The sequence below is a fragment of the Mustela putorius genome, unplaced genomic scaffold (assembly GCF_011764305.1).
Source record: "Mustela putorius furo isolate JIRA1106 unplaced genomic scaffold, ASM1176430v1.1 tig00000596_pilon_pilon_pilon, whole genome shotgun sequence".
Lineage (NCBI taxonomy): Eukaryota > Metazoa > Chordata > Mammalia > Carnivora > Mustelidae > Mustela > Mustela putorius.
The window spans coordinates 15,498,760-15,512,421 of NW_025421428.1; the positions used below are offsets into that span (position 1 = coordinate 15,498,760).

The window sequence follows — 13,662 nt, forward strand, 5'->3', positions numbered from 1 at the left end:
TGTTCTGTTCTCCACCCTGGGAGTGGCTGGCTGTGCTAAGTGGACAGAGTCACACAGTGTCCAGGAGCACTTGCGTCTCTAGTCCTGAGTTCTCAGCAGTAGCAGAGCTGTGGCCCACCCGTCCAAGACCTGCTCGGGGCCACGGAACAAGGTGCAGAGCACCCATGATGTCACACCCCTGGCACCATGGCCAATGAGTGCAACGGAGCCATCTGTGAAGATGGGGAGCCCGCTTGGGGAGCACACCCCCAGCAGACACCCCAACCCCCAGCTGCTCTATGGCGCTGTGTCCCCAGGAGGAAAACTGAGGGGTCCGGGGACCCAGCGAGGCACTCCTGCCTCACTCACCCCTCCTGTAGTGCCCCACCGGGCCCGGGGCACCCGCCTGACCACAGGAGGCTGCACAGCCGGGCGGGAGTGGGGGTCGGGAGACCCCTGAGATGCGGGTGGACCGGGGAGGCCAAAAGCAGGTTGGGCAGGAGGTCCGCAGGGAGGACCGCAGTCAGGACACGCCCACAGAGGGGGCGGCCCCAGGGGCCCCGCGGGGCTGTCACAGAGCCCCTGACCCGACAGTCCTTGGTGCTTTGGGAACCCGGGCGCCCAGAGAAGGCGGCTCTGCTACGGGGCGCCGCACTGCCACTTACTGCCTCCAGGAGCTGTGGCTTCCCAGGGACGCAACAGTGTGGACCGTCTCAGGAGCTCAGTAGTGGGGCCCTCCTTGTTGGCTGGTACCTGGCCATGGGGTACGTTCAGCCCGTCCAAGGTCGGTGGGGCCTGGACGTCAAGCATCAGAATACAGGAAATATAAGCATGGCCTATCCCCACGTCCACACCCCGGCCTCAGTTTCCCCATCTGTGGAGAGCAGAATTGGCCTGCGGCCGCAGTCCTCTGTCCAGCTTGGCACGGTCAGGTCCAGCGGGCTCCCAGGGGACAGCAAGGCAGCCAGGCAAAGGCCCGGCCCTGCCTCCCGAGGCCCACGGGAGGGGCAGGCGCAGGGGCTGGCTCAGCCTCCAGGCCGAGTCTCCGGGAGGGAGGCTCTGAGGGGGCTAATAGGTGGTTGTTTGCCCGGGGGAAAGACAGGGGGTAATCGAGTCACACACACACTGCCAACGCCCCGGGGAACAATGGCAGCCTGGGGCGCTGACGCAGTGCTCCAGTGCTCCAGGACCTGCCGGCTGTGGCTGGTGATTAATGGTGAAGGTCACACTTCTGGAAATACCCGCGCTCCTCCCCTAAACAGCACATCCTGAACACACCGTCAGACAGGGCTGGGAGACAAACCGCACGGCCCTGGGGGCAGGGCACCACACGGGGCGCGCAGCCCACCGAGACTCCCACCCCCGTCTCGCCACCGCGGCCCCCCAGGCCCTCGTGGTCACGTGAGCAGCCTGATGTGCGGATCCCCTCTGGCCCGCAGCCAGAGTCAGGGTCAGGGCCGAGGACTGCGCGGGCTCCCTGGTGCCCTGCAGGAAGTATCAGGGTAGGCCGGGGCGCGGGAGGAGCGGGGACTGGAAGGACCTCCCCGTGTCTGGCCAGACGGGACCCAAGGTGGGTGCTGCCCCCCAGGAAGAAGAGTGGCTGACTGGCCATGCCTTCCAGGTCCCCGCCAGGCCCAGCAAGCCCGGGGGCGCGGCCTGCAGAGCTCACCCCCACTGCCCCCTGCCTGTCCCACGTTTCGTCTTCACGTCCTTCCACCTAGCAGGGTCTCCCCTCTTCATCCGGTGGGAAGGCACAGTTCAGAGAGCAGAGGGACCCGTCCGGGGACGCCGGCCACAGCCAGGGGGCTCGGGCTCCCCGCCCCGTCTCCTCCCACACAGACACAGCTGCCAGCAGGCAAGTACAGGGCCCGTCCTCTGCGCAGAGGGACCGTGGAGGACCAGGACCACCACCTGGCGGAGGCTCCCGGGAGTCCTTCTGACTCCGGAACCAGGGACAAGAAGAAGGCGCCAGGCCCCACCATCTCCAAGGGACGTGTGTTTATTGAGAGAAAACAGGCCAGCCCGGGAGGCCCCGGGCCGAAGCATCTTCCGGAAGGCAGAAGACAGAGTCAGCTGGGCTCCGTCTTGCCAGGATGAGTGGGGTCCTGGTCCTCACTCTCTGGAGCAGGGCTGGATCTGGGGTTCCCGGCAGCCTCTAAAACCAGCTCTAGGGCCCCCTCGCCAGCCACTCGGCACACCTTCTCCCCTCTGGCCGCCAGGATTTCTTCAATATTCCTGAGAGAGAAGGAGGTGTCGTGACCCTCCCAGGGCCCCGACCCTGTACCTGGGCTCTTCAGCACCACCCAAGGGCAGCCCAGGAGCCGGGAGCGTGGGTCCCCACGCTGGTGTGGCCATGAGCCCCCCACATGCTGACCTCCGGACTCTGCAGAGCCCCCAGAAGCAGCTTTTACCAACCCGCCCTCAAGCGGAACAGCCCAGGACCCCCAGCCAGGAGGCACCTGCCCTGGGGGGTGCACACCGCCTCACACACACCCCGAGTCTGGAGAGACCGACCAGCCTGCGTGGGCAGAGGACGCAAGTGAGGCACTGGGCCCCCGCCGGAGCTGACCCTCCACACCCCTCTGTGGGGACGAGGGAGCCCATGACAAAAGGGAATCAGCCCAGCGCGCCCCTCACTTCACAGTCCCGGCCCCGACAGGCCGGCGGTGAGGGCCACGCGAGGCTGGGCCCATCCCGGCCCCAGTCATACCTGGTTTCCCCTAAACTCAAACCCAAAGCCCAAACCCAAGGAGGCTGGGGGCGCAGGCTCCCCGGGGCTCCCGACAGGAAGGGGGCCCGGCGGACGCCGCGGTGGGGCCCCGAACCCGCAGGCCGGCGGGGCCTGTCCTCCCACCCTGCCCGCAGGGCCTCACCTCTTCCCAGCCAGGTCTGAGAACCAGCCCAGGTTGTCGGCAATGACGTGGTGCTTCTGGCAGCCGGGGCAGGTCACAATGACCACGCCCCGGTGATAGGCCAGCTTGGAGATGCGCTTGGAGGACCGGCTCCCACACACCTGGGGACACCCGCAGCCCAGGTGACGCCGTGTGCCTGGCCCCGCCCCTCAGGAAGACCCCGCCCCCTCTGAAGATCACTTCACCCCGGGGCCCGGCCTCCTCCGCCTCCTGAGACTGCGGCACCGAACCGGTGTGCTGGGCCCCGCCCCCGGGAACGGCTCCACCCGCTCTCGGAAGGGCCCCGCCCCCGGGGACGGCTCCACCCGCTCTCGGAAAGGCCCCGCCCCCGGGGACGGCTCCACCTCTCTCCTGGAAAGACCGCGCCCCCGGGGACGGCTCCACCCACTCTCGGAAAGGCTCCGCCCCCGGGGACAGCTCCACCCCTCTCCCGGAAAGGCCACGCCCCCCGGGACAGCTCCACCCCTCTCCCGGAAAGGCCACGCCCCCCGGGACAGCTCCACCCCTCTCCCGGAAAGACCCCGTCCTCGGGGCAGCTCCACCCCTCTCCCGGAAAGGCCACGCCCCCAGGGACAGCTTCACCCCTCTCCCGGAAAGACCCCGTCCTCGGGGACGGCTCCGCCCCTCCGTACTGTCCTCGGGTCGCGGGGAGCCAGTTTCGCACCCGTCGCACGCTCACCTTGCAAGTGTAGACAAGCTGGTAGTGCGCGGCCCCGGGCCCCGAGCTCAAACGCCGCCAGCCCCAGACCCCGACCCCGGCCTGCCTGCTCTCCGCAGCCTCCGGGCCGCCCCCGCGTCCCCACAACCCCCTCAGGCCGGGCCCCTGGGGCCACCTGCGGCTCAGTAGCGGCGGCACGCGGCTCAGCGCAGCCCGCAGCATTCCGCCCCCCGACGTCGGCTGCCCCGTCCCGCCCCGCCCCGCCCCCGCCTCCACGCGGCTGAAGCCGCGCTGCCGCCATCTTGGAAGCGGGCACGCGGCGTCAGCGGCCCCTTTCGGCTTCCGTCCGCCGACGGGCAGGCCGCGCTGTGCGGCCCCCTGCAGGCGGGAGGTGCGCGCGCGGCTCGGGGTGTACGCGGGAGCGAGGCGGGCGGAGGACACGGTGCCGGGAGCCCGGTCGTTTATTCACGGCACTGCATGTGACCGCGCTGCCCGCCCAGAGGACGCCCCCGGCCCGGCGTGGTCCCCGCGCGCGGGCGGGCTAGGAGCCCTCGGTGTCGGTGTTGTCGCTGCCCGTGGTGTTCTCCCAGTCCGCCTCCGCCGGCCGCGCGCCGGGCTGCATCTTCCGGAGCGCGCGCTTCCTGCGGGGCGAGCGCGTGTCCGCGGGGCCGGCCGCACCCCCGCCCCGGCCCGCCGCCCCCCGCCCCCGGCCCGCCGCCCCAGCCCGCGCGGCGCACCTGCGGTAGTTCTCGAAGCTCTCCTTGAGGCGCCGCCGCTCCTTCTCGGGGGGCTCCCCGCCGCTCGGGCCCGCGTCCTGGGGGAGGAGCGGGGCTCAGGCCGCCGGAGCGTTGGGGGTCCCCGCCCCGCGGCCGCGCAGCCCGCGTCCGGGGGACCGCGCAGAGCCGGGACGCACGGCCGCCCGGAAGCCGCGTCGCGGGCCAGAGCCCTGGTGCCGCCGCGCCCCGGGGCCTCGAACACGGGCTTCCGACGGCTGCCACGCCCGGCCCGCTGCCCCCCGGCCCGCTGCCGCCGACAAGGGGGGACTCGGCTCCCGGCTTGTGCAGCCCAGAGCCCGTGGGCGGAGACCCCTGGCATCACCCCCAGGCATCCAGCTTGAAGAGTTGGCCTTCCCAGCTTGGTCACACAGAGGCCCGTGCCAGCGGCGCCCCTGGGCAGCAGGGACCCCGGGGCAGCCTTACATTGGGGGTCAGGGAAAGATGCTCCTCCTGCAGAGCCGCAAAGGGCTGCTGTGGGCTGTCCCCGTCGGCCGGGCCACCTGGAATGGAGGAGGAGGCCTGTGGGTCCTTCCCAGCTGTTGGGACCACACCTGGCCGCCTCCTCTCCCCAGAAGCTGCCAGCCAGTCCTGCACCATCTCCTGGGGCATCGCTTGAACCCCAAAAGGCCTCCCGTTGTTTACACAAGAGGACTGGAGCTCAGATGTCAGTGCCCACTCCGGACCCTCTAGGCAGGCAGAGGCTGCTGGAAGCCCACCAGGGCCCCACCATTGAGCTCTGCTCCGAGCAGTTGGGAGCACAACATTCCAAGCTGCCTGGTCCCTTCAAGATCTGCCAGGGCCTGGACAGGCTCAGGGCTCTCAGGACCGTCAGAGGAAGGTGCTAGATGGACTGGTTCTCCTATACTGGCCAGGATGGGAGCCTGGACATCCAGTCTCATGGACGTCACAGGGGGAGAGACCCCAATCCGGGTCTCTCCCGGGGCTGGCGCTTTCCCTTTCTCGGCCTCTGACCCTCTAGCCCGCCCCAGCTCCTTCAAGGGGCCCCACCAACCCTGGGCCGGGGCTCCCAGGGTCTCCGCCTACCACTCACTGCCTGCTGGGTCCTGCCCACCTGTCCCCACGTTGGGGCTCCATGGCCTGAAGTTCAGGTCTCTGGGCAGCGCTGGACTGCTCTGCTCCCTCACTTCTGCACTGGCTGTCCCTCTTTTGCCTCCCTTGGAGGCTGGTGGCAGGTCTGAGGCTGAGGAGGTCTGTCTGGCTTCCCACGCCACCTCCCCACCTCCCCTCTGGCAGCCACCTTTAGAATGAGCCCCTCGACCCCTTGTCACCCTTTGTCACTCCCCAGGCCATCCCTCTGCTATCTCTGTGCCTGGCCCTGAGACGCTCCCTTCTCCCCTGTTTGCACCTCCCACACTCGATGGCAGACTCCCCCCAGGACCCCTCCCCGCCCCAGCGGAAGCTCAGGGAGAGCAGGGTGCCTCAGCGCTGCATTCCTGGGCCCAGAGTGGGCTCCGATGGAGGGACGCGTTCTCAACATCAGAATTGGGGTGCAGGCCCCCCACACCTGGCTCTTGTTTGCTTACTGGGGAGCCTGGGGGTCACTCGTCCCTCTAAGCCTCAATGTCCCCATCTGTAAAGCAGGCTTGTGAGGTCAGTGGGAGAGAGCTGCCCCCTGTCAGGACTGGTGCTGAGTAAGGTGACAAAGAGGCCTCGGCCAGACTCGTCCATGAGAAGCTGTCCCCCGCCTCACCTTTGTCTGAGAGCTGGATGGCCTCCAGGTCCAGGGGGAGCGAGAGCTACCAGGGAGAGAGATGGGCGTCCAGTTAGACCGCCACCCGCCAGGACCCACTGCACGGTTTCTCAGCGACCTGGCAGGAAGGGCCTTCCTGCCCCAAGGACCCAAAGGCGGTCAGCCCATCCGGCTGGGGCCTGGGAGGAGAGCAACTGGCCCAGCTCCCGTAGGGGATGGTGGCCTAGAGCCCACCGAGGGTCACACGCACCTCCTGGGAGTTCCTGGGTGAGCTGTCCTCCAGGTCGGAGCTCTGTGGTCACAGAAGGAGTCAGTCAGCAGGCTGGGGGGAAACCCAGCCTCCCCCAGGGTTTGGGGTGGGGTGGGGCTTGGTGAGGGGGTCCCAGGCCAGCCCCTGTCCTCAAGGGGGCCTCTCTCCAGGCCGTGGCCGGCGCTGGCACCCCAGAACACCCCTCCCTCCCCCTCCTGACCCCGAGAGTGGCCTGCCAGGTTCTGAGCTGTGCCCCCTCCAACCTCCTAGGAGGAGGACCCTGTACAGAGGACAGAGGGGGCTCGGGAAGGCCTGGGGCCTGCCCTGGGGCCACCCGTGGTGCAGTAGCCAATCCAGGCCTGGACCTGGGCTGCCTGGAGTCCCCTCCTTTGGGCTCTGGTGTCTCTGGGGACCCCTTTGCCCCTGAAGGCCAGTCCCCTGGGCTCTACTATGGCAGGGCTGCGGCTCTGAGCATGGGCAGAGCCCTCGAAGGCCCCGAGCCCCCAGGAGGCCCACCAGGACGAGAGCGTCCAGCTGTTGCCGCCTGAGCCTGCCCTCCGCGGCCAGCAGCTGGCCCTCGCGCTGGAACAGCTGGAGCTGCAGGTCGTCCGCCTTCTCGGCCAGCTCCCGGACCTGCTTCCGCAGCGCATCCTTCTCCCGCAGGCTCCTCGAATGCTGTGCGTGCAGCTCCTCCCGCGTGGCGATGGCCTACAGGGACCCCGGCGCTGGGAGACCCCAGCCCCGAGCCCCCCTCCCCACCCCCCGCAGCCCAGTCTGTGCTTGAAGGCTCGCAGGAGTAAGGGAAGCCGAGGGTGCCGGGAACGTGTGGGTAAATCTTCCAGCCCCAAACCCAGAAGAGCCTCCGCCCGCCCCCAGGCAGCCCAGGGGCACACCTCCCTCCCCCGCACTCATGCCCCTCGCATGGCTTTGCTGGCCTGCGGGGGACTAACTTGGTGGCTAGCAGGGCGCGCCCCGTGCTTTACCGCCCGTCCCTCTGCGCACACTGGCCAGACCACACCTGGGGACACAACTCTGACCCCTGCCGAGCGGCCAGTGGGAGCTGGCCCGCCTCCCGGAGGCTAACTCATGTCCCGTGGGGCCCTCGGCCTGAAACAGCCGGGACTGGAGGAATCACTGCGAATGCCTTCATTTCTGTCCCTGCTTCTGACTTAGGACCAGCCAGAGAGAATCCTAGCTGCTTACCGGGGCTGCCCGGCTCTAGCGTCCCTGGCTAGTGGCCTGCCTTGGTGGCTACAGTGACCCCCTCCTCTGCCTGCCCCCGAGGGAAGGTGGGAGCCCCGCTCCCCGGCCTGGTAGTGCTGCTTCCTGCTTCCCACCACCTTAAGGCAGCTCCCGTGCCCCAAGCTCACTCTGCACACTCCAGCCCCCACGGGGCGGCTTTCTGACATGGGACTGAGGAGCCAGAGGTCCCTAGCACAGGCTGCCGGTCCCCTCCGGATGGTCACTGAAGCACCCACCATATCTGACCAGAAAGGACCCCACATGATGTGGCGGGAAGGTGGCGGAAAGCAGTGATGGGGAACCAGTCCAGACAGACTCCCGCCCCTGGTCCCCAGGAGCACAGCCAGCCCACGAAAGGGCCAACAGTGTTTGAAGTTAAAAAAAGCTATTTCTGGGGCACCTGGGCGGCTCTGTTGGGTGAGTGTCCCACTCTTGATTCCGGCTCAGGTCATGGTCTTGGGTGGCAAGATCGAGCCCCACTCAGCCAGGAGTCTGCTTGGGAGTCTCTCTCCCTCGCCCCCCCAACCCACTCACGCTCTCTCTAAAATCAGTAAATCTTTTTAAAAAATTAAAAAAAAAAAAACCTATTTGCCAAACAAGAGAGCTTCCCATTTTGTAAGACAAACATGGACCTATACGTACTTTGGAAAGAATCTGGAGGTACGACCCGCCGGTGGAGTGGTTTTCCTGGCGGCGGGGGAAGGGGTCACCTTCCGGGTGCTCCCAGTTGTCCCCGAGCTCTCTGACAAGCGCCCTCCCCTGAAAGGGTGAAGGGTGAGGTACCCTGCCCCCGGGGTGGGAGGCGGCCTACCTGGTCCCTCTCACCAGCCACCTCCTCCATCTGCCGCAGCACGGCCTCGATGCGGTCCTTGTACATCTCGGAGTCCTTCCGGAGGGCCAGGCACTGCAGCTCGAACATCTCCTTCTCCTCCACGCACTGCGGGAGCGGGCGGCTAGCCCCCGCCCCGGCCCCACGCCCGCCCGTTCTGGCTCCCAGTCAGGCCCAGTTGGGGTAGGGGGAGGCCACAGGAGCCCCTGGGTCCCTGCCAGCCCTGAACTTCCAGATCAAAGCCGGGGCCTGGCCATCCTGGGGGAGTACGGGCCAGGAGTGGGGTGAGGAGTCCATGCCCCTGCACCTGCAGGAAGGGGTGAGGTCGGGGTGTGGATCCCAGGGGCTGCGTGGACACGGGGCAGTCCCTCAGCCCAGCCGGCCACATACCCGGGCATGCAGGGCCTCGCCCTGCCGCAGGGCCTTGCGCAGAGACAGGATGGTGTCGGCCTGCTCTTGGTGGTCCCGCAGCGCCTGCCTCCAGTCCCCCTCCAGCACCTGGACGTAGGGGCTGCTCTTGTCTGGCTTCCCTTCCTGGGGGTGGTGAACAGGACGGAGCGGCAGGAAGCAGCGAAGCGTGAGCGGGCCCTGCTCTGGGACCAGCGTCCTGCAGGGCTGTCCAGCTTCCCTGAGCACCGCCCCCACCCACCCGGGGACCCCCGGCTCCTGGCAGGGCCTGCCCCGCCGGCCACCCCCCACCTGCACGGTGGCCTCCAGCTCCTGCACGCGCGCCCGCAGCAGCGTCTTCTCCTGCTGCAGCTCCCACACCAGCTCCTGGCTGGGCCGCTGCTCCACGGCGTGCCGCAGCTTCAGCGTGTTCCTGCGCTCCACCCGGCAGTCGTCCTCTGCCTTCATGAGGCAGTGCTTGAGCCGCTCCACCTGCGGGCAGACGCGTCAGCCGGCCCGCCTCGCCCCAGCGCCCGGCCACCCTCTGGCCGGGGCGCGGGCACCTCGAGCTGCAGGTCGCGGCTGTGCGTGAGCGCGGCGCCCTTCTCCTCGCTCTGGCGGGCCAGGCGCAGGGCCAGGTCATAGTTCTCCTCTTTGCAGCGCCGGAGCTCGCGGGCGCCGGCCTCGCACTCCTCCCGGAGCCGCTGCACGCGCTCCTGGTGCTTGCGGAGCAGCCCGTCCTTCAGCCGCAGCTCGGCCGCCAGCTCGTCCCGGGAGCCCAGCCGCTGCGTCAGCTCCTGCACCCTCCTCTGCAGCTTCAGCACCTCGCTCATCAGCAGCTGCGTCAGGCCCGACTCCCCCGATGCGTCTGCAACGGCTCGGCCGCGTCAGAGGGCCCGCCCAGCCTGGGGCCGCCCCGCCCTGCTGCACCCCAGGCCTGAGGGCCGGCCGGGCCCCTCCAGGAGACAGGGGGCCCGGCCGAGGGGCCACCCCGAGGTGCTGGTGCTCCCCTTTGAGGATGCAAGCCGAGTCTCCCTGACCCACCCTGCGGCCCGGCCGGGGCCCACCCCCTGGCCCACCGCCAGCACGGGAGCCCTCAGGCCAGGCACACTCCTGCTTCTGTCGTGATCTTGATTGGGAGGCGAGAGGACATGCGTCTAGGCTGGGGAAAGCGTGGCTTTGCCCGTTGGTAGCGCCAGTAGACGCCCGTCCTTCTAGGAGCCGAGGCTTTGGTGGGGTCAGGCAGAGGGGTTCTGACCTGTAAGTCAGTCTGTCCCCGCCACTCCCCCCAGCGGGGGCCTGCCTTTCCTCCAGCAGAGAGAGGAGCAGGACGGAGCCCTGCGCCCCTTACACTCGCTCTTGTCCCCGGTCTGTCCGTCAGGAGGCCAGCCTCGGTGGCCTGCCTGCGGGGTCCCATGCCTCACCGATGATCATGGAGAAGACACGGGTAGGCTCCTTGCCCGTGACCTTCTTGTAGAGCTGCGGGTAGTAGAGCTCCAGGCTCTCGAGGAAGGCTACGTAGCCCTTGTGGCCAGTCCGCTGAAGGATGTCCAGGAGCACACCTGAAACCCACAGGGCCTGGCTGGGCCGTGGCTGTCCTGCCCGCCCGCCCTGGGCTCTCCCCTGGGGCCTCTGCTGTGCCCAGAAGCGCCACCGCTCCCCACAGGCAGGACCAGGTGCGGGTGCTGGGGGTGCCCGCTGCTGTGCCCGGCGCTCCCGGCTGAGGCAGCACTGACCCACTTTCCGCTTGCGGATGACCAGGTTGGGGTCACTGAGCACCTGCTCCTCGTCGTCGGGGCTCAGCACCTTGCACTGGCGCAGGTAGGGCGTGATGCGCGAGGGGTCGATGATGGAGATGAGCTTCACGCGGAAGCTCTCCAGGGCGCCCCAGCACTGGTCCTCGTTCTCGTAGTCTGACATGGCGATGGTCACGGCTGCAGTCAGCGGGAGAGCTGCTGGGAGGGACAGCTGCACGCCGGGCCCTGGCCTCACCCGCCCCGGCCCTCCCTGCTCTGTGCTGGTGCCGAGACCTGGGCCCTGCTGCCACTCCCCTGGAGCCCAGGTTCTCTGTCCCCGAGTCGCTCTGATGATGGTGGGGGAAGACGTGGAGGGCTCCAGGGACCGCTGGTGTCTGAGAACACCGCACGCCCCGCACCGTGGCCTGGCTCTGGGCTCTGCACTCCCTATCCCGAACGTGTGGGGCTGCTGGGCCACCGCCTCCTACCCACTGGCTGGGCCTCCCCAGGCTGAGGCCACGAGCCTGAGGCAGTGACTCGCCCGCCTGTGCCTGCGTGCCAGGCAGGGCTGTGGGGGACTTCCTCCTTCCTGGACGTGGCACCCACTCAGCCTAGCCCCACCACCTCCTCTCTTTCCGGCGGCCGCAGGCGGCTGGTGGTGCAACCACGGACCGCCCACGGGACAGCCAGGCCCGCCGTCCCGGGAGGGGCCACTGCATTGCCCACAACCAGCCCCAGTTGCTGCTCTGGTGCCCTCTGTGGGCTCTCAGGTCCCGGGTGCCAGACACCTCGGGGGTCCTCTCCCTCTCCCACTCAGGTACCATCGTGCCGGCTTGCCAAGGGGGCCATCCGTGTTGGGGGGACCATCCACTGTGGCTCCCTTCCACCAGCGGGAGTGGGAACCACTGTCTGGAGGCCTGGGCCAAGCCAGAAGCCGGCTCCTGGTGGCGGGACCAGAGCTGCTGACCCGCCGCCTCAGAGAGCCCTCAGCTGGTGTGGGAACGTGGTTTCCAGCCAGAGGAGCTAGACAGCACTCCCCAAGCTCCAGGGGGCAGCCAGAGGGGTCTTCGCAGGAGTCTGACTTCTCGTGGCCCTCAGTCACGCCATCCAGCCAGAGGCGGATGGCCAGCAACTCAGCGGATGGCCCTTGGGACATTCAGCCTGCTCCCTGCCTTTGCTGCAGCTGACCCCCTGCAGCTGAGTGCACAGAGATGAACGAGCAGGTGCCATGTGGCCGTGAAGGCAGACGAGGCAGAAGAGTTGAGGTCACTTGTTGCCCTTCTGGGGTTTGTGCCCCAGGAGCCCTGAGCAGAGGGACAGGCGTCTTCCTGGACACCTTCAGAAAGAGCAGCAGCCCTGCCTACCTCAAGGTCCTGGAGGGGCCCCTGCGCGGTGGGATGTGGGTCAGCCTGGGCCACCCTCGTCCGATGAGCGGGAGGAGGTGCTGCCGGCCAGCCGGCAGAGCCCGGGAGGAGAACCGTGCCTTCCTGACGGTGCTGGGGAGCTCCACGGAGCCTGGCAGGTCCTCCCCGAGGGAGCCGCTCCTGGGGCCTGCCTTCTGATTCGCCTGCCTGGCAGGGCCCGGGAGGCGGGGCGGAGGGAAGTGGAAGTCTTGCTTAGAGGCCTGGAGGCCCAGCCCTGGCGCCCACTAAGTGGAAGTGTGAGCAAAGACCCTCCCTGGAGCCAGAGGAGACCAGTGCACCGTCCAGTCTGCTCTGGCCTGGACGCCGCCTTCCAGAGGCTTCTCCAGCAGGGACTGGCTGGGAACCAGCAGTGCGGGCAACCTGCGAGAGGAGGGTGGGAGTCCCAGCTCCGGGCGCTCCGCCGGGGCCCACACGTGCAGCCGCCCACCGCGGGGACGTGATCCTAGGAGGGCAGCGTCCAGAGGGCACACAGCTGGAAAGGCCGCTGCGGCCGGCAGGCCAGGGACCTGGCCACGCTTGTCCCATGTGGTCTCCAGCCTGCACCACAGCCAGCACAGCACAAGCCCGTTTCTTCCAGGAAGCGTCTCCCCTCAGCCAGCTCTCTGCAGCAGGTTCCTGGGAGCCTGACGCCACACAAACTGCTTTCATAAGCGCTGTTCCCCCGCCGGCAGAGGTCGGGCCTACCGTCAGGGGAGAAGGCCCCCAGCCCCGCTCCTGCCGGGGAAAGCCCCCGGCCAATGCATCGCCGGCTGGAGGCGCTGGCTGCCAGGTGGAGACAACAGCTAGGGAGAGGCCGGGCAGGCGGAGAAGGTCCAGACCAGGGCTCCGGGCTCCACCGCCCCGACAGTGCACCTCACCGCACCAGCTCCCTGCCGTCCTCCGTCCCTGGGCCTCCGGCGCGTCGGAGTCTGGCGGGCGCGGGCAGCCTGACGCCCACCCCCCACCCCCGCGGGTCTCCGGGAGGACAGAGGCTGACCTCACGCTTCCAGGACCAGCTGGTTCTGGGCCCTTGATGGAACTGCGACCACCAGTGTCCCTGTCACAGTGGGTGTTTGTAAAAACTCAACGATGGAAGCGTCATGTGATCAGGAACTGGAAATCCGTAACAAAACGCTAACTGGAAAACCCCTAAACATTTGAAAATTACACAGAAACCTCTAAATAACCACGCGTCCAAAGACGCCCGCAGGAAAAGGAGACACGAGCTGAAACAGTGCCAGGTGCAAACTGGAAAGCGAAAGGGCGTTCCCAAGGCTGCGTGGTGGGGGGGCACCCCCGCAGGTGGAGGACGGGGTGCCCGGGGGAGGGTCGCGCGAGGAACGCAGGAACAAAGCTTCTAGAACCAAGCGCCCTGAAAGGCTGCGCACCAAGACCAGAGCTGAGCGTCCCTCAGCCGTGGCGGGGCCGGGGTTTGGGCTCCTGCCAAGCAGCAGCCGAACGGGAGGCAGGCTGGCCTGGGGCCGCTGCGGGCTTTGTGGGCAGCCAGGCTGTCGTTGCTTCCAGGCACCCACCTCGGTGGGCAGTGTGGTCCAGAAGGCAGTGCGGTGGGTCCGCTCTAGGCCCCGTGGCCGCACCAAGACCAGCGGCCACCTGGGAGCTCGTGGCAGGTCCCTCGGTCCAAGGCACAAGAGCGTCTTGTGGAAAGGCCCCCCCCCCAACACTGAGGCCTGGGGTTCAAGGGGCTCCTCAGACTCAGGGCCCAGCCAGCCAGCTCCGGACATGGCCGGAGGAGACTCCAATCCTCTGCACACGCGCAGT

General features: G+C 68.2%; 2 protein-coding genes across 3 annotated transcripts; both read right to left on the reverse strand.

Moving 5' to 3' along the window:
* Positions 1–1,962: 1,962 nt before the first annotated feature.
* On the reverse strand, positions 1,963–3,874 carry DNLZ (DNL-type zinc finger). Its single transcript, XM_045082718.1, has 3 exons — positions 3,571–3,874; positions 2,853–2,992; positions 1,963–2,214 (listed from the first exon to the last, which is right to left on the reverse strand). Exons 1-3 carry the CDS (start codon positions 3,769–3,771, stop codon positions 2,049–2,051), a joined length of 507 nt encoding a protein of 168 aa, XP_044938653.1. The 5' UTR covers positions 3,772–3,874; the 3' UTR covers positions 1,963–2,048.
* Positions 3,875–3,992: 118 nt separating this feature from the next.
* On the reverse strand, positions 3,993–13,602 carry CARD9 (caspase recruitment domain family member 9). 2 transcript variants are annotated; one of them, XM_045082716.1, is made up of 13 exons: positions 11,845–13,602; positions 10,481–10,678; positions 10,169–10,306; positions 9,308–9,612; positions 9,057–9,236; positions 8,748–8,891; positions 8,340–8,465; positions 6,803–6,994; positions 6,287–6,328; positions 6,037–6,082; positions 4,749–4,825; positions 4,287–4,363; positions 3,993–4,190 (listed from the first exon to the last, which is right to left on the reverse strand). In XM_045082716.1, the coding sequence occupies exons 2-13, from the start codon at positions 10,662–10,664 to the stop codon at positions 4,091–4,093; spliced, it is 1,611 nt and encodes a 536-aa protein (XP_044938651.1). In that variant the 5' UTR covers positions 10,665–10,678; positions 11,845–13,602; the 3' UTR covers positions 3,993–4,090. The 2 variants fall into 2 exon arrangements, with proteins under 2 accessions (XP_044938651.1, XP_044938652.1); XM_045082717.1 differs by having other exon boundaries at positions 10,481–10,696.
* Positions 13,603–13,662: the final 60 nt, after the last annotated feature.

Bases quoted from the DNA above. Each gene is read 5' to 3' on its own strand.
- DNLZ (XM_045082718.1), bottom strand. From the start codon at position 3,771: ATGCTGCGGGCTGCGCTGAGCCGCGTGCCGCCGCTACTGAGCCGCAGG. The intron at 2,993-3,570 runs GTGAGCGTGCGA...GGGTGTCCCCAG, and splicing joins AGCTTGTCTACACTTGCAAG to GTGTGTGGGAGCCGGTCCTC. The intron at 2,215-2,852 runs GTGAGGCCCTGC...CTTCTCTCTCAG, and splicing joins TCAGACCTGGCTGGGAAGAG to GAATATTGAAGAAATCCTGG.
- CARD9 (XM_045082716.1), bottom strand. From the start codon at position 10,664: ATGTCAGACTACGAGAACGAGGACCAGTGCTGGGGCGCCCTGGAGAGC. The intron at 4,826-6,036 runs GTGAGGCGGGGG...CCTCCATTCCAG, and splicing joins CATCCAGCTCTCAGACAAAG to GTGGCCCGGCCGACGGGGAC. The intron at 4,364-4,748 runs GTAAGGCTGCCC...CTCCTCCCCCAG, and splicing joins ATCTTTCCCTGACCCCCAAT to GACGCGGGCCCGAGCGGCGG.